At 37.9% G+C, this 19,697-nt stretch overlaps 1 protein-coding gene across 5 annotated transcripts in view; it reads left to right on the top strand.

The window, feature by feature from the left end:
• Positions 1-19,697, top strand: part of LOC111142481 (haloacid dehalogenase like hydrolase domain containing 2) — a 34,581-nt gene that overhangs the window by 4,632 nt on the left and 10,252 nt on the right. For all 5 annotated transcript variants that reach the window (XM_022495679.1, XM_022495680.1, XM_022495678.1 and 2 more), the window contains exons 2-4: positions 5,237-5,347; positions 8,976-9,184; positions 14,667-14,751. In XM_022495679.1, coding sequence (XP_022351387.1) covers positions 5,247-5,347; positions 8,976-9,184; positions 14,667-14,751 — 395 coding nt within the window. In that variant the 5' untranslated portion in view covers positions 5,237-5,246. The remainder of the gene's footprint in view (positions 1-5,236; positions 5,348-8,975; positions 9,185-14,666; positions 14,752-19,697) is intronic.

Raw genomic sequence — 19,697 nt, 5'->3', positions numbered from 1 at the left:
CCATGGCCTCTGCTGGGGCTAATTAAGGAAGTGTGTTTTGAGGTTTGAGTGGGGCATCTCAGTTTTTTTTTGTTTTTTTTTTTCTTCTAGACCTGTCAGTCACTCTCAGATATGTAATGCTCCAGAGAGCATTTTAGGATTTAAAAGTTATGTTCTGTGGAACTGTTGAAAGCAAAAATAGCCTTTTTAAATGCTTTGGTAACATTAAGCCTATATGGATACTTCAATAAGGATTAATATTATCAGTATTTATTATGACCATTTGCTGGCTCTAGCTGTACAGGTTTTTTCTTTGTTGTTGTTTTTTTTTTTTAACTACAATTCTTTTGTTGTCTGTCCAGTCTTGTTTATATTTTGTTCTTTAATTACCTTCAGAGTTAACATTTTTTATCGAGTACAGATGTTGCCCATTTTCCTACTGGGTTGTTTGTCTTAATATTTACAGTTTATATTTTCTGGATTTTGGTCCTTCCTCACATGTGCTGGAAATTTGTTTTTCATTTTGTATGTTTTCACTCTGTTTCTCTCTTTCCAGTAGTTTTAAAAAACTCTTTTCCAGTAATTGAATTTATCTGCCTTTTCCTTTATGGTTGGTGCTTTTTATCTTTTTTTTTTTTTTAAGATTTTATTTATTACTTATTTGACAGAGAGAGACACAGCAAGAGAGGGAACACAAGCAGGGGGAGTGGGAGAGGGAATAGCAGGCTTTCCGCTGAGGAGGGAGCCCTATGTGGGGCTCGATCCCAGGACACTGGGATCATGACCTGAGCTGAAGGCAAAAGCTTAACCGACTGAGCCACCCAGGCTCCCCGGTGCTTTTTGTAGCTTAAAAAAAAGCCATTCCTATTCTCAAGTCATGAAGATATTCTATCTAAAAGTTTTACAGTTTTGCCGTAAACATGCAGTCGTTTAATCTACCTGGGAAAAAATTGTGTGTGGTGTTATATGGGAGTGCAATTTAATTTTTTCTGACACCATTTTATTGACCACATCATTCTTTCTTCATGTATCTGGAATTACCTCTGTCATGTCCGGTTTCTACACATGGGATGGGGGTCTTTTTCTGGATTCTCTCTTCTGTTCCGGGGATTACTTTGTCTCTTTATGTGCTAATACCACAACATCTTAACTAATTATGAGACCTCATTAATCAAATCTGTATATTAGGTAAACCAAGGTCCCACCTTCTTTTTCTTCTCCAGTCTTGGCTGAAGTATGTTGGCTATCTTTGGCCATTTGCACTGATGTCTAGCTTTTAGAATCAGCTTACCAAGTTCCACAAAACGCTCTTTGAGATAATGACTTAAATTGCCCTGAGCCTATAGATCATTACAGGGAAAACTGACATCTTTACAATATTGGGTCTTTTAATCCATGAAAATGGTACATCTGTATATTTAACTCATTTTTTGTGGCTTTCATTGAAGTTTTTAAATTTTGACCTAAAAATGTCAACATCATTAGACTTTCCTGGTGACTTTACATTTTATGACACTGTTGCAAGTAATATTTTTAAATTTGTTTTCTAAATATTTTTAGTGACATAGAAATGATAATGATTTTTAATATAAATTGCTATACTTTCCTGCTGGTTCAGCATCTTGAATTTTTGTATATACACTCATAACATGTATGAATAGCAATAGTTTTCTCTTTTCCAGTCCTTACACCTTGTCTTTCTTGCCTGACTACACTAACTAGGATATGATTTACACTGTTAAGTGGAAGTGGTCATAGTAACATCCTTGTGTTATTATCTCTGAAGAGATGTTTCCAGTATTACTGATAAGTCTAATGTTGGCTGTAGGCTTTTGTAGTTAGTCTTTGTCAGCTTGTAGAAGTTGCCTGCCATTTTTATGTTGCTTAGAGTATTTTAGTATGTATAGGTGCTGAATTTTATCAAATGCTTTTTCTGCATGAATTAACATGATCAGACATTATTTTACTTAATTCATTTGTTAATGTGGTAAATACAGTGATTGGTTTTCTAATTTAAACCAACCTAGTATTAGTAGGATAACCCCAATTTGGTAATGAATTGTTTATTATATGTTACTAGATGGGCAGTTATTTTCTTTCAGCACACTGAAAATATTATTCTAATGTGTTTTGGTTGTCATCGTTGCTAGTGTGAAGTCAGCTATCAATCAGTCTCTTGGGTCTTTGAAAGTAATGTATCTTTTCCTGTGGCTGCCTTCAGGATCTTTTCTTTGCTTTCAGTATACAGCAGTTTAGATAATGGACTTCTTTTTATTTTGCTTGGAATGCATTGGGCTTTCTCAACCTGTTTTGCACAGATTTTCAGTCTTTTATTCGTTAAACTTGCAGGCCTTATCCAGTGGATTTGTCTGATACTCACATTACCACAGGAGCCCTTACAGGACGGCTTTATGCTCGGTTGTTTCTGCAGGTTCTTCTCCCTTATGGTCCTTGTTTCTTTAGGTTACATGCTCATTGTGCTTAGAATTTTATTTGATTTTATTTGTGGGATTTCTTTGCTGTTTGGGCTGAAAGTCATATCCTGGGGAGGATTTGCATTTGCTTCAGCAGGCACCTGCTAGTCAAGGTCATTCTAATTAAAATCTTGAAGGTTCTCTGAGGACTTACCTTCGATGATGTGAGTTTAGTCTGCAGACTGGGTCCAGGGCTGGCTTATGTTTCCATATTCTCTGTAGCATTTTCTTCCTTTCACTCTTTGGTCCAAGTTTCATAGCAGTTGATTTTCTTGTAGTCGCCTGAGATGGTGGAGTGGGAGTGCCAGTGGTGGTTTATTTCTGGCTCATCCTTACAGGGAAGCCTCTGCACTTAGATTGGGAGGATCTCTCTCTTCAGGTGGGCTCTGAGTTTTATTTTGTATTCCCTGAAGGGGCCAAGGAGTTGGGGGACTCAAGGTAGCCTAGTGTGGGCAGATGCTCTTAGGGCCAAAACAGGCTGTGGGTATTCTGCTCATCTTCTGGTTTGTTGCTTTATTCAGATCTAAGAAATCTTATTTTCTTCCTTGTTCCTTGAAGCTTTACACACGCGCGCGCGCGCACACACACATATACATGTATCCTATACATACATATGCACCCTTGAACAGCATGTGTTTGAACTGTGCTGGTCCACTTATATGATTTTTTTTTTCAATAAGTACAATAATACCGTAAATGTATTTTCTCTTCCTTACAATTTTCTTAACATTTCCTTTCTCTAGCTTACTTTATTGTAAAAATACAGCATACAATACATACAACATACAAAATATGTGTTAATCTAGTGCTTGTGTTATCCATGAGGCTTCCAGTCAACAGCAGGCCATTAAAGCAGTTAAGTTTTGGTGGAGTCAGAAATTATACTTGGATTTCCAACTGTGCAGGGGTCAGCATCCCTAACCCCTGTGTCATTCAAGGGGTGTGTGTTTGTGTGTGTGTGTAATCTAGTATTGTTAGGTTTCATTTGGAGCATTAATTTGGTCACTTAGCCAGCTATATTATAGGAAGCCCAATTCCAAGAATGAGTTGGTTTTGTTGTTGTTGTTGTTGTTGTTGTTGTTGTTGTTGTTTTTTAAGCAAAGAAGCATACCAGAGTTTATTCATCCACAAATACGTATTTACTTTTCAAAGGAGTCAGCATAGGAGATTACAAGTTTCTGCCATTGCTCAAGATATATTTGGAATCCTTTTTTGGAATTGGTTTCAGCGCTGTAACATAATCTTTTAAATCTTTATTACCTACATTTTTCATCCTTTGAAGGTGAAACTTGGGCTTACCAAAGGATCCAGCAACCACACTCCTAGGTATTTACCCAAATAAATGGAAAACTTCTCTTAACGCAAAAACCTGTGCATGAATGTTTATAACTGCTTTATTCAGGATCACTGAAAACCAGACAGACCAAGGTAAAATTCAACCGGAGAATGGATAAACTGTGGTATATCCACATTGTGGGGTACTATTCAGTAGCAAGAGGAATGAGCTTTATTGATTCTAGCAAAAACATGGATGGATCTTAAATGCATTTTGCTAGGTAAAAGAAGAAGCCCACCCCCAACAGGCTACATATTCTATGATTTTATTGATAGGACATTCTGAAAAGGAACTAGGGACAGAATACCAGTGGTTGCCAGGAGTTGGTGGAGGGGAGAGCAGTTGACTACAAAGGAGCTACACAGGGGACATTATAGAGTGATGTCTTTTATACTTGTTTGTATGTCTGAAGTATTTTATTATTATAAAAACAAAAATGGAAGAAAAAAATGAATAAGCTTAAAAAAACTAAAAATGAAGTCCCATTCTCTTCTCTTTAGTTTCCCTACTGTTCTTATCCACTCTGTAATTTTTAAACAGTACGTATACCTTATATGCCACTGTATATATGATGTAGCTCATAATAAGAAAATTTTAAAGGGGAAAATATGCAGAAGGAAAGTTGAATCTGGTTAAGGTAGGGGAAACATCTCCTGACTAAAATTACTTTATAGCTTGAAATTTCCTTCTCGGTGACCTGTAAACACTGATAGCTCCTTGATTACATATACCATATCAGGCTATCATGCTGGAGATGGGCAATTAGAACATTTCCTTCCTTCTTTCCTTCCTTCCTTCCTTCCTTCCTTCCTTTCTTTTTTAAGATTTTAAAAATTTACTTAATGTATAGAAAGAGAGTGCGCATACATGCATGTAAGCAGAGGGAGGGGCAGAGGAAGAAGGGGAGAGAATCTCAAGCAGACTCCACCGGAGCCTGACATGGCTCTCTCTCTCGACCCTGAGATCATGACCTGAGCCAAAGTCAAGAGTCGGACACTGAACCGAGTGAGCCACCCAGGTGCCCCTCAGCACTTTCATCATATATAGCAAAAGATGAAAAAGATTTTGCCCATGATTTAAGGCTTCCATTCACCCATTCTTCAGAGTACATTTGCTTATATTTAAAATAAGTTTTTGAATGAATTGTTCCACCAAAGAATTATTTTAAGAAATCTGAAAGTAAATAGTAACTTCTCTTTTAGTATTCCCCTTCCTATGGTTTTAATTCAAGATTTTTTTTTTTTAAAGAAAAATCAAACATTGTAGAAGTTCTATGGATCAAATTTTAGATTTTTTTTATTTTTTAAAACATTTTTTTTTCTAAAAGAATCAGCTTAACATGAAGCAGTATTTTTCTGGATATGAATGATATTTTTGAAGTCTTACCAGTTTTTAATTGTCCATTGTTTCCTAAACTGTATTTTTAATTTCATTTGCTCTCTCCTAGGGAATGAAGGATGGCAGCACGCCGTGCGTTAAAAGCTGTTTTGGTGGATCTCAATGGCACACTTCACGTTGAAGATGCAGCTGTGCCAGGCGCCCAGGAAGCTCTTAAAAGGCAAGCTATTCTCCAGGTTCAGCTGACAAATATGTTTGTAAGTGCCGTTTTACCAAGGCAGATCATTAGCTAAATGGATGGCCTTACGATGGCATTTCACCAGCTTACCATAATACAGGAACTGCCTTGGGTTTAGCTAGAAGATGTATGCACTGTAAAATCCTCCAAACACTGTTTCCTAAACCTTTATTAGGTTTGGCCTTTTGATCTAGTGCTTTTGTTCTTTGTGTGTGTGTGTGTGTGTGTGTGTGTGTGTGTGTGTCTTTATCTAAGTAATGTAAATTTGGGAATAAAAACTTAAGATTCTAAAGTATGGAATAAATACCCATTGGAAAATCACAAATGAATCCTGGAATCACAAAATGAAACACACACATGCACAAAGGCATAGTTCTGCCCACTCCCTTCACCCAAAATTTAGCATTGAGTGTGCCAACTGCTTGAGTAAAATTTAGTAAGAAGCTTGAAATTTTATATTGCTTTCTGTCAACTACATATAATGCTTTTGAAGGCTAGAGACTAGCTTACATTTCTCTCTCTTTTTTTAATTTGAAATGCAACTTTACTCTGATTCTAAATGAAGAGGAGTGGGAATGACGGTGACAGACGAGATTACGCCACTGGATATTGTGATGGGATTAGAGCAGTCTCATATCTGAAACTCAGGAGGGAACGGTTGCGTTCCAAAACAGCTAAATACGCAGGTCCAAAAAATGAAGGTACTTTTTTAAATGACCACATTGACTCCAAAGCCCATTCATCTCCTTCAGCATCCAAAGGCTAAGCACGTGTCCAGCTCGGCTGTATCATAAAGTGGCAGACATGCTGCACCACGGACATCATAGGACAGTTATCCTAGAACTAGACTTCTGCCGCTGGACTCCAGCTACCCTTCTTGGGTCACCGTCCTCACCCCGGGGAGCAGGTGTCTGAGCAGCCTCCAGCTCGTGCTCTTCCTGTGCTGGCTGAGCTGGCTCCGTGTCTGCCACTGGTAGGGCAGCAGCAGACATGGCCACACACCCACACAGCACATTGGGCCTGTTTTCACACCCTCGAACCAGATCTCTATGCCAGTTAGGCACATTCTTGTAAGTAACCCTTGGCGTTACATCAGATATTACAGTGGCACCCTGGGCTTGGATGTCACAGCCATCTCTCAGCCCACCAGATTTCTCCTGAAGAGCCGTATCCCATACGTTGAACTTAGTAGGTCCTCTGTTGGTATGGAACACAAAGGGATAGACCTCAACACCCAGGGTGGCTCCATACTTCTCAAATTCACTCTGATGATGTTTCATGAACATAGTTTTTCCGGTACTACCATCGCCCGCCAACACAAGTTTGAACTGGACTTGGGGTTCTCCTTGGGCAGCCATCGTGCTGGTGCTTCCAGAAGCATCTCCGGCTGTCTGACTGAGCTCTTCTATTTCTGATGTATCAATCACAGTACTTAACACAAGTCTGCATACAAACTGGGGACATGGGAAAAGTTTATTAAAGTGAACTGAATGTGTTTGCTTCTGAGTTCTGAAAAAGATACTCATCGATATGACACAACTAATAATGTTACTAAGTACTTTCATCCTGAAATAATTTAGGGAAGTTTTCAGAAATCAGGTAGTAGTGAGCCTGTGGTGCTTATCATTTTCCAACCTGAAAATATTCATAGTATGCTGTTAATTCAGAAAATATTGTGACCAGGGTCACAGGGCCAGGTAGTAGAGCAAAAGAGTGACACAGACTTTGGACTCTCAAGGAGCTTATTTCCCATTGGGGGAATCAGTAAACATGAAGAGGCTTTTGTATCTGGTAGACTTCAGTTGGAATCTATCATTTTCGTTAGAATTATGGTATCTGTTAGAGGTGGACATGTTTAAAACCAAAAGAAAACCCATTGCAGGGTTGGACTTTTCTCTTGACACAGTTCTCTCCTAGGTAGGATTTCTAGGGAAATGGATGCCTGTTGTTAGTCCATTCTACTGGGTAAGAGCTTTTGCTGCTTTGATGATGAGCTTTCTACTATGGATCCAAAGAATTTCTTTCTGGTGAACAGTGGACAACATTTCTAAGTTGCCCAATAAGCTGTGAGCCTGCCAGTCTTGGGGGACGAGAGTCTACACACTGCAGGCTTTCCATCCCAAAGAAATCACTGTACTCTTGTCACTGCTGGTTTGGGTTCCTGTGCATACAAAAGAAACTAAGGGAAGTTGAAGGACTAGTCAAAAGAAAAGTGTTTTTAAAAATCCTCATTAAAAGTGATGTGGTGGGGCGCCTGGGTGGCTCAGTGGGTTAAAGCCTCTGCCTTCGGCTCAGGTCATGATCTTGGTCCTGGGATCGAGCCCCACATCGGGCTCTCTGCTCTGCGGGGAGCCTGCTTCCCCCTCTCTCTCTGCCTGCTTGTGATCTCTCTCTCTCTCTCTGTCAAGTAAATAAATAAAATCTTTAAAAAAAAAAAAAGTGCTGTGGTAATTTCCGTTCTTGTACTGGTTCATTTTTAATTATGTTGATGGTAGTTATGTTGAAGTCATCAGTTTCTTTTGAGAGATAAATCACCAAATTTAATGTGTTTTTCAGAAAAGCTATCACACAGATATTTTACAGATAATCATGATTACAGTGAACCATTTAATCAAGAAAATGTATTTAATGTTCTTTGGGTGAATACTTACAAATGTTTTTTCTGATTTATTTGCTTGCTTGTTTTAAATTGTTATTAGTGCTGTTATGTTTTGTGTCCATTCGAGAGAGGCATAAAATAAAAAGCAACAGGGTATCGATACAAAATTTTAAATTGTGGTTAAATTAAAATTATTTGTGGATTTTAGATTAAAATACTTTAAGGCTAAGAAAATCATTTCCATTTTTAAAGAAAGCTAGACTATCACGAATTCTCTCTCTGGTTGCCAGTTTAGGTTCCAGGAGCAGATCACCGAATCAAAACAATCCTGTATGTAGGTAGTTCAAGGGGAAAACACATTTCGGTCTGTACAACTGGAATGTTTGTTTGAGCATTCCAGATAGTTTCTGTTGATTAACTTAGTAACATATTGAGGGTTTAGCCCGACTCTGATTGACTGCTAAGAAGGAATAAGCATCCTGAAGTGTCCCCTGTTCTCTTCACATAGGAGTTCAGAAGTTGTACCACAACATAGATCTGAGTTGCCCATGGGCTCTACTGACCCCCTTCTGTGCAGAGCTGAGCAGTCACTTAACTCCTGGCTTCTGTTGTCCCGTCTTTAGGAGAAGGCTGCACTAGTAGATAATCTCTAAGATAACTTTCTCATAATCTGTGAGTACAGTGGTTACTAAACTTTGTTTTGTTTTGTTTTGTTTTTTTCATTTCTTTACTAAAACCCTGAGGTAAAACTCAGTTTCAGAAGGCCTTCAGAGAGGTAGACATACATAGCTTTTACAGTTAGACGGTGCAGCCTTCGAAGATGAAGCAGTCCACAGGGTGCGGATGGTTTGTAAAAATCTGGATAGGTTACAAAAACAAGCTTATTGGCCATAAAAACGTGGCTTGGTGACTAACTCTTCATTTTCTGGCCTCTGGCAAGTTCTCGTAAATCCGGTTTTATGGGGTAGAGTGTAAAAGCTGCTTGTTGACATATGAATTTGACTTTCCCAGGTTGCGTGGAGCTTCTGTAATGGTTAGGTTTGTGACCAATACAACCAAAGAGAGCAAGCAAGACCTACTGGATAGGTTGAAAAAATTGGAGTTTGATATCTCTGAAGATGAAATATTCACTTCGCTGACTGCAGCCAGAAATTTAGTAGAGCAGAAGCAGGTTCGACCCATGCTGCTAGTGGATGATCGGGCGCTCCCTGATTTCAAAGGTAGGGGACATTTGGAAATATACAGAAATTGGTTCTTCACGTTTGCTTCTAAGTCATTCTTAAAACTGGACGTTAAAACATTCTTAAAACTGGACGTTTTGTCAGATTTACTCTTATTATTGAAATGGTCAACAGATAGTTTTAATAAGTTCATGTTTCTCAAATCTGGTTTCTTTGTTGTTGTTTTTAAGATTTTATTTATTTATTTGACAGAAAGAGACAGAGCAAGAGAGGGAACAAAGCAGGGGGAATGGGAGAGGAAGAAGCAGGATTCTTGCTGAGCAAGGGCCTAATGCGGGGCTTGATCCCAGGACCCTGGGATCATGACCTGAGCTGAAGGCAGACGGTTAATGACTCAGCCACCCAGGCGCCCCTCTCAGACTTCTTTTGACTACATGCTACAATATGCACACATAATATAGTAACCCAGTAGATAAGTATTTGTGTTTATGTGTGTTAAACAATACTTACTCCTACTACATGAGATGTACTCCATTTTCTGTTTGGTTTACTTTATTGTTTGTTTGAATTTGATGCTGCTTAGAGCCCTCCAAATTAGCTTCACAGTCTGCTAATGGATCATGGCCCACAGTTTGAGAAAACACAGGTCAGAATCACTTTATGTATTATAATCCTCAATCCAGGAGCCACTGTATTAATTTGATTAAATGAAATATGTTGGAATCTTACATTTTACTTTAGTTTTAATGGAATTAATCTGATCCCATTTATAAATGATTGATTATGAGGAGTTTCTGTTTATGATGGGTTTGGCTTTTGAGGCTGATGAATAAATCTTAATAATATTGTGAAAAAAGTAGATATTCTGTATCATGTGAAGTTTTTACAATGACCATAAAATACTTTTAATCAAAATAAAACAAAACTTTTTTCTTTAAAGAAATTAACAGACCCTGGGAAAATATCCTGTTTTTTATGAAGCTTTGCCACATTACTTCTTTTTATAAATGACACTCAGAGTGAAATGACACAATATAGAAAAATGGGTATAAGTACCTCATTATAAAACCTTATGATGGTTTTACAAATAATGATTAGGGAATTCAGCATGACTATATTGTTAGACAGAACCTAGAAACTTGTCCTATCAGGAAGTAGAACAGTGTATCAAGCAGAGTTATTATTTGTAAGAAACAGAAGCCAACTTTGGCTGAATTAAACAGAAAATACATTTATTAAAAGAATCTGGGGCGCCTGGGTTGCTCAGTGGGTTAAAGCCTCTGCCTTCAGCTCAGGTCATGATCCCAGGGTCCTGGGATCAAGCCCTGCATCGGGGCTCTTTGCTCAGCAGGGAGCCTGCTTCCTCCTCCCTCTCTGCCTGCCTCTCTGCCTACTTGTGATCTCTGTCAAATAAATAAATAAAATCTTTAAAAAAAAAATCTGAATGCTGACAGGAATATAAAATGGAGCACCTCCTATGGAGAGGAATTTGGCATTAGCAAAACTGGGTATAAAGCAGAACTGCCACTTGCAGGAATCCATCCCTAAGAAGTAGTTACAAAAATACACCATGGAATGTGATTAGAATTGTTCATTATGGCCTTATTCGAAATAACAAAAGATTGGAAACAATATGAATGTTCATTGGAAGGGGCTGATTGTTTCAACTATGATATGTCCACAAAATGGAATGGCTTGTAGCTGGAAAATAAGGAAGGGCAAATTCTGTCTCCTGATAAGGAGTGGTCTTCATAGGTTATATTAAGTGAAAAAGCAGGGTGTAGGAAACCTTACATATTTTTGTATAAGAAAATGAGAGAGGAATGGATATGTGTTTGTCTTATATTTGTGAAAGGAAGCTAAAGAAGAATAAGTGGGAATCTAGGAAAAGTGATTATCTAAACAGGAGGAAGAAAGAAAGTGATTAGGAGACAAGACTTCTCTGCAAGTACCTTGTTTATAGCGTTGCCTTTGGAACCATGTAAATGTTTTGCATGTTTGAAAGGCGGTTAAAAAGTAAAAAACAAGCCAGTCCCTGAAAACCAAAATCAAATTGAAACAAATTTAATTCTATATCAAGTTGGTGATATATTCACTCAGAGAAAAGACTTACTTCAAATGACTTTAAAATACAGTATTTTTTAAAGATTTTATTTATTTAATTGACAGAGATCACAAGCAGGCAGAGCAGCAGGCAGAGAGTGGGGAAGGGGGGAAGCAGGCTCTCTGCTGAGCAGAGAGCCCTATGCAAGGCTCGATCCCAGGACCCTGAGACCATGACCTGAGCCAAAGACAGAGGCTTAACCCACTGAGCCACCCAGGTGCCCCTAAAATACAGTATTTTGATGGTTCGTTCCATAGGGGGGTAAATTCTAAGGCTAAAAGCACTGCAAAGAGATGGCATGATACTGTATGTTGAAAACTCAACATAATTGAGCAACCCAAAATTGCTAGAACTCATACAGGAATTCAGCAAAGTATCTGGATATAAAATCAGAATGCACAGAAATCAGTTGCATTTCTATACAATAACAATGAGCGTGAAGAAGACAAATTAAGGAGTTGGTCCCATTTACAATTGCACCCAAAACCATAAGATACCTAGGAAAAAACCTAACCAAAGAGGCAAAGAATCTATACTCAGAGCTATAGAACTATAGTTCACTCAGGGAAGAAATTGAGGAAGACACAAAAACATGGAAAAACATTCCATGCTCGTGGATTGGAAGAACAAACATTGTTAAAACGTCTATGCTACCTAGAGCAATCTATACATTTAATGCAATCCCTATCAAAATACCATCAACTTTTTTCTCAGAGCTGTAACAAATAATCCTTAAATTTGTATGGAACCAGAAAAGACCCTGAATAGCCAAAGGAATGTTGAAAAAGAAAGCCAAAGTTGATGGCATCACAATTCTGGACTTCAAGCTCTATAACAGAGCTGTGATCATCAAGACAGTATGGTACCGGCACAAAACAGACACATAAATCAGTGGAACAGAATAGAGAGCCTAGAAATAGACCCTCAACTCTATGGTCAATTAATCTTAGACAAAGCAGGGAAGAATGTCCAATGAAAAAAAGACTTGTCAAAAAATGATGTTGGGAAAATTGGACAGACATATGCAGAAGAATGATACTGGACCATTTCCTTATACCACCCACAAAAAGAGACTCAAAATGGATAAAAGACCTAAATGTGAGACAGGAATCCATCAGAATCTCAGAGGAGAACACAGGCAGCAACCTCTTCGACCTCAGCCGCAGCAAATTCGTGCTAGACATGTCTCCAAAGGCAAGGGAAACAAAAGCAAAATTAACTATTGGGACTTCATCAGGATAAAAAGCTTTTGCACAGCAAAGGAAACAGTTTACAAAACCAAAAGACAACTGACAGAATGGGAGAAGATATTTGCAAATGACAGATAAAGGGCTAGTATCCAAAATCTATAAAGAACTTACCAAACTCAACGCCCAAAGAACAAAGAATCCAATCAAGAAATGGGCAGAAGACATGAACAGACATTTCTGCAAAGAAGACATCCAGATGGCCAACAGACACATGAAAAAATGCTCAACATCACTAACCATCAGGAAAATACAAATCAAAACCACCTCATACCAGTCAGAATGGCTAAAATTAACAAGTCAGGAAACGACAGACGCTGACAAGGATGCGGAGAAAGGGGAACCTTCCTACACTGTTGGTGGGAATGCAAGTTGGTGCAGCCACTCTGGAAAACTGGGTGGAGATTCCTCAAAAAGTTGAAAATAGAGCTACCCTATGACCCAGCAATTGCAGTACTAGGTATTGACCCCAAAGATACAAATGTAGTGATCTGTAGGGGCGCATGCACCCTAATGTTTATAGCAGCAATGTCCACAATAGCCAAACTATGCAAATAGCCCACATGTCCATCAAGGATGAATGGATAAAGATGTGGTGTATATATATATATATGTATATATATATATATATATATATATATATACACAATGGAATACTACTTAGCCATCAAAAAATGAAATTTTGCCATTTGCAACAATGTGGATGGAACTAGAAGGTATTAGGCTAAGCAAAATAAGTTGATCAGAGAAAGACAATTATCATATGATCTCACTGATATGTGGAATTTAAGAAAAAAACAGGATCATAGGAAAAGAGAGGAATAAATAAAAGACAATGAGATGAGAGGGAGACAAACCACAAGAGACTCTTAATCATAGGAAAACAAACTGAGGGTTGTTGGAAGGGATAGAGGGTTGAAGGGATGGATAACTGTGGGTGATGGACGTTAAGGAGCCTATGTGATGTAATGAACACTGGGTATTATATTAGACTGATGAATCATAGACCTCTACCTCTGAAACAGTAATACATTATATGTATAATAAAAAATGAACTGCAAAGGAATCTTAAACGCATTCAGTAGTCTTAGTGTTGTAGTAAGGTAGTTAGATATTATTTTTAAATTACAGATACAAAACAAATTAGTAATTACACTAGTATTGGTAGTACCCGTGATTTTATGTATAAGTGAAAAGAGATAAGAATATAAAAATCAAATAAGCCATGTATTACCAATTTTGAATTAAAAATACCATTGTCAATTCCCTTTTTCTCTTAAAAAAAAAAAACAAAAACGTTCTCTAGATCTTGCACTGCAAAGGCCTAGAAGCAGTGATAGCCAGTGCTTGCTGGGTGTACTACCATTTCTGAGCTACTACTCAGTATTTGTGGCTACTAGTAAGGAGGCAATTGGAAATCTGGGTATCTGCTCTTTCTATTTCTTCCCCTCCCATTTTGGTGGACTCTATGATGATGCTTCAAGGCAGGCAGTGAGAGAGGCAAATAGGAATTGGTATATAGATAATCTGCAGAACCTTTAATCAGACCTTTAATAACTGCGATGGTGAATGCACTTGTTCAGTTGTCATATCTAAGGTTCTGTTACCAGATACCAAGGCCTTAAAATAATGATAGAATAATATTTGTGGAACTGAGAGTAGATGAGGCATTAAGTAGGAAACTGTAGAATCTACGGTGCACTCCTTATTTATCATGAGTGTGTTCACCTCAGCTATGTCAATTAGAAAGTCTAATTTCCCTTGCCTCTTGGACTTCTAGTCCCTTATCAGTTGCTATTGATCTGATAGCTCATAGAGAACTCGTGGTTGTTCTTGTTGATTGTAATCAGTAAAGCTTTTAAAAGTTAGAGATTGTCCCTTGTTTGAGAGCATCAAGTTGTAAGTTTTCATTGGGATCTTCTGATTACTAAGCATTGTGACACCGTGGAAAAGGAATATGCAGAAATACTAGAAAATTAAAAATAATGAAAACAAACTATTTAAAGTATTGCTTATACCTCCAAAGTACTTTGGGCAGAATAATCTCTTAAATTTCAGATTATGGCTACAGCAAAAATTTGTATTTGATTGACTAAAGCTATTTTATTATAAAATGTATCATTACTTTTAACTGCACTTTTCAATAATTACATATTTTTTCCATTCCCAGGAATACAAACAAGTGATCCCAATGCTGTGGTCATAGGATTGGCACCAGAACATTTTCATTATCAAATACTGAATCAAGCATTCCGGTAAGTCTCTAGCTATTTATTTTTCATCTGATCATATGCTCCTCTCTTCCCTTCCTGAGTCTCTGTCATGTAAGGTTATAGATGTATTTCGCTTTCTGGCCACCCAAATTGTGCATGAAGGTAGATGCCTTCAAGATCACTTCAAGATCAACATTAAATCATATTTATTACTATCTTGCTTAGTTTTTAAGAAATAATCAATATGTTAAAATGTGATGATCATTGGAGTTTTTCTGGTTTGTAGAATCAATACCCTGGGACAGAAATTCATAATAATATTGCAGCTCTGAAGTTAGCAGTTTTGTAATGGAACCCAAGTCCATCTGCCTGATGGGGCGCAAAGCCAGTCCCTGAGACATCAGGTTTGCAGCAAGGAAGGAGTTTATTTGAGAGGCAGCTAAAGGAAGAGACTGGAGGATAAGCCTCCAATCTGTTTCCTCAAAGGGGGAGAGAACAAGGGTTTTATGATCAGAGGGGTTGAGATTACGTACATATTGCTGAAAAGGGCAGGGAAACTTACATGACTCTTCATGAGAAAAGATGGAGTGTGATCACTGAGCATACATAGATTTAACATCCCATGTTCACTTTGGGGTGGAGATTTAACCCCAGAATGAGGCAAAATTCAACCCCTGACGTCAGAAGGTTATCTTGGGGCAAAGAGTAGAAATGGCTATAGGCGTGCTCTGAGAACTGGTGTAAACTGAATGGGGTTTTGGCCTCCTTATCTCAGGGTAGATATGCTGGGTGTGGCTTTTCCTAGGCTAGAACCCTGTGAGATGACCTTGATTCCAGGCTTCTGGAGAGACAGCTAGTGGATATGTTGTTAGTAGGGTCTGAAAATATGTAATGACTGATGAGGGGGCAACAGTTCTCTGAAAAACAAGCTTTAAACTTTCTGCTTATTTTAACCTCATTCATCCTGTGGGAAATAGTTTCAGTTTTATCTTTTATTATCATTCCTTTGATTCTCCATGGACTATGCTATTGTCTGAAGGAAGGTATATCATCCCGATTAATGCTCCAAAAACAATACACGCGATTTCTTCCTCTGGTGATAATCTAGGGTATGGAGAGAAGTTGACACATTTGACCACACTTTAAAAGAAATTATTTGGTAAGTGATAATGGTAGTCTGAACTGGGATGGTAGCAGTAAGGATGAAGGAGCAGATTCAGGTAGTGTCAACATGACTTGATGGATGGTTGGGTTTAGGGGTGAGGAAGACCAGTGAATCAAGGCTGATGTCCAGATTTCTAACCTGAGCACATATGACAGAGACACCCCCTGTCGGGGTTCAGGAGGTGATAAGTTTAGGTTGGGGCTGTTCATCCTTTGGGGTGTCTAACTGGAAATGTTCCAGTGGCTGCCAATAGAAATGTGGGGAAATACAACATGGAAAATGTTCTGAATCTTCACTTGTGTGTCCATTTTGGTTACATGAACTTTGCACTGGCTGCTTCAAAAGGAAGAAAGCATCCTGGTTCTTACACTTCAGATAAATTGGAGCAGAATCTACCCACAAATATGCTCTAGAGGGAGACTGATTTTTTTTTCCCCTTGGATTTTTCATTTTTCATAGATTTTTCATATTTCATCTTTTTTAGTTCTTGTCAAGCCATTAAACAGTGTAATTTGCCTTTCAGTTTATGACAAGTTCAGTAGTTCTAAATATTGCATCAGGATACACTGAAATTGTGTAAACATTTTTTGTAATGGCTTGGTAAATTTTTGGTATTTAGTTACAAAGAATGCCATAAAAACATTGTTTTTCTTACTAGTATGAAGATCTGTAAGAATCATTCTAACATATACTTGATGTAGAAGTCATTTCTTGATGTAGATGTCCAGTAGTCAGAATGTTTGCAGGAAAGTTTAAAAGTCACTGCAGGGTTCACACATCTGGGCTCATTATTTGCTGCTGATCTTGGAAATCTTTGTGGCCAAAAATAGCACTTTGGGAGTAACCACCTTTTCTCTTTGTATGAATATTTATTTTAGATCCTTGGTTAATAGAAACCTTGGCTACTTAATGCACTTTTATTTGTGACTCTCTTACCCGTCACTGTGACAGTCAAGCCTTTGTTTAAAAGAAATAAACTCACTTTTCATAGTTGTTCAGGATCCATTTGCTGTACGTATTTCCTGAAGATCCATTCTGTGGTGCACTGCTTGAAGGTACACTTTGGGGTGTCTGGTAGTAAAATTCTTCTTGCTTCACCTACTTCAGTTATCCTCCTTTAGCTTCTTGGGTTGGGGGTAGGGGGGTGGATTATCTAGCTGCTCCTTAAGTAAGGTTTACCGCTATGCCAAAATCAGTTTTCATGTAAAATGGAGAATCTGCTATGATTTCTTACTTTTGAACTTAACCCACTACCTTTTATCCATTTCTTTAACCACAGAATTCAAGGAGAGGGTATTGATTGATTTTAGTTGGTAATTTGGGAAGGACATATTTAATAGGAAGTTGGGAGGTTTCTGTCTTAGATGAATACTAGACTCAGGGTAATAAAAATGTATGTTGACATAATACTGACTTTGTAATTGCTCGGATGCTGTCTAATTAGTACACTCCCCTAACCATATCGATTTTTTTAAACACTACATTTTAAAGCATTACAGTGCACTTATAGGTCAACTCTAATTTCACAAATGCACTTAACAGCTGGGTGGAGAATTAACAGAAGGATTTTAGGTCTTGCCCTTCTTTGCATATTGATGTCTCCACAGAGACTGTGCCTTCCAACCAATGACTACAGCTGTTTGGATTGTGTGTGGCAAATATAGGCATCTCAAATAAACTACCGATTAGTTAAATTACTATTCAGGTTGATAATGAGAATAAACATTGGATTTTAAACCCCGTTGCATCGCTGCCTTGAATAACAGCTTCAGGGCATATCGCCCTGAGGCAGACACATCAACCTTCCACATTACACTGCCTCTTATTTACTGTGTTTTGAATGGGTAAACCCATTCATAAACCCATATGTAGACCCATACATAAATGTATGTAAGCCCCAAGCACATACAGACACACACACATATATAGCACAGTCTGTCTACAAATGTATCTTAAATGTCTGAATGAAACTGAAAAACCTGAATTTAAAGAATTGATTTTGGGGAAGGATAAGAACCAGCTATAGGGAACAGAAATGACTTGGGTTTGGGTTCTAGAAGACATTCAAATGCTAAGAGCCTTGGATGGCTTTTCCCCTTTTATCTAACACTGAAAGATACAAAGTGTAATATAATGAACACTCATATGCCTGTCAGTCAGTTTAAGAAACACAAACTGTCAGCACATTTGATATCCCCTGCATGTGTGTTCCTGACTTTACCACCTAAGACCTAGAAGTAATCACGGTCATGAATTCTGTGTTGATCATTGTCATATATTTCTTTGTACTTAGCGCATACGGCAGGTGTCCCTAAACAACAAGTAGTAGTATTTTGTACGTGTTCTACTCTATCAGTGTTGCTTTATCCGCTGGTAGTACTGTTGGATTCATCACCACGAATATCCCCAGCTCCAGTACATTCATTTGCACAGCGGCAGTACTTGCTTGTGGCTAGGTCTCTTTTTTCATCTGCTGACCTGAGTAAGAAACCTAAAGCTTGAGCATTTTAGTAATGGACCAATTATAATTAAGCCTGATGATCTCTATTAGGAGAAAGGCTGCTGGGCAAATAGATCACTTAATAACAGATCACTTAACTTAGTCACAAGACTAAAAAAAAAAAAAAAATCAGCGCAAAAGTAATTTTAAAAAGTCTTCATTGTGGATAAGTTTAAATGCTCAAAAAGGAAAAGAATAAATAAAATTACTTGTAATCCTGCTACGTAAAGAGAGCCCCAGTTAACATGCTAGCGCGTAGCTCATTTGTTTCCATGTCCATAAATACCAGATAAAAATGAGAATGTACATATACTCTGGGTTCACTGGCTAACTCCACTTTTGTGCATGTTTATCTGTGTTACTAGTCCTCCAAAACACATTCGATTGCCACAGCATATTCCACTTTAAAAAGTACAATACACTTCCTATTGTTGGCTCTTTCCAGGATTTTGAAGTTAGTTTTTGAAAAATGAAAGCACATTTCTTTAAATAGTACTTATATTTATTCAAGATTGTTTTCAGAAGTATATATCGCTGGGTCAAAAGGATTTGGGAGGAAAACTACAGAGAATTGCTTAACCTAGGAAAAGTTGTAATTTTTGGTGTTTTTTTTTCCCTAAGAGCAGCTACCTGTAGCTTCTAGAGGAGCTTCTTAAGATATCGTTATAACGAGGTAAATGATACCGAAACTTTGACAATTAAATGCAGAGATGAAGTGTGCTTAATAATAATGTTTTGAAACTTTGTTAGTAACTTCTTTTCTATAATTGTTGCCAGGTACAGGAGTCCTCCCAAAGTCTTAGATGTGTGCAAAAATTAGGGGGTTTTGGTTTTGGGGAGGAGATCCTTATCACCATGGATGGTTTCTGTTCAGTGTTGAATTGCTTTCTTTTCCCTATCTCCTTAAGAAAAAAATAAAATGTTTTGATTACTCCAGTATATTCAGTTCCTTAGAAAGGGAAGAAAAAATCAACAGTAATGGCCTTGGTTATTAGTGCATTTGGACAGGAACTCCTGAACTTTTTCTGGGTGTTCAGAGCCCTGGGCATGAGGAATTCCAGAACAATGTGGCAGCAGGGCTTAAAGTAGAAATCATTTCTCTGGGCTTTTTCTCTTTTGAAAGGGCTATGATGCAGTTTTTTAAATTGAAGTCCAGACTATAAAATAAAACACTTTGTAAGTAAGAAATTGTTTAAGACTTAAGAACTTGAGTTATATAAAGCATTCCATTAGTATATGCAGGAGGACAACTTAATATGCCAGACTGAAAATCAGATTACAGAATTGAGTTGATTATCGGCCACTAAACAACTCTTACTTTTT

This window comes from Enhydra lutris, unplaced genomic scaffold (assembly GCF_002288905.1).
Source record: "Enhydra lutris kenyoni isolate GAN:26980312 unplaced genomic scaffold, ASM228890v2 scaffoldscaffold8, whole genome shotgun sequence".
In the NCBI taxonomy this organism is placed as follows: domain Eukaryota; kingdom Metazoa; phylum Chordata; class Mammalia; order Carnivora; family Mustelidae; genus Enhydra; species Enhydra lutris.
This window is presented reverse-complemented; position numbering and strand designations above follow the sequence as displayed.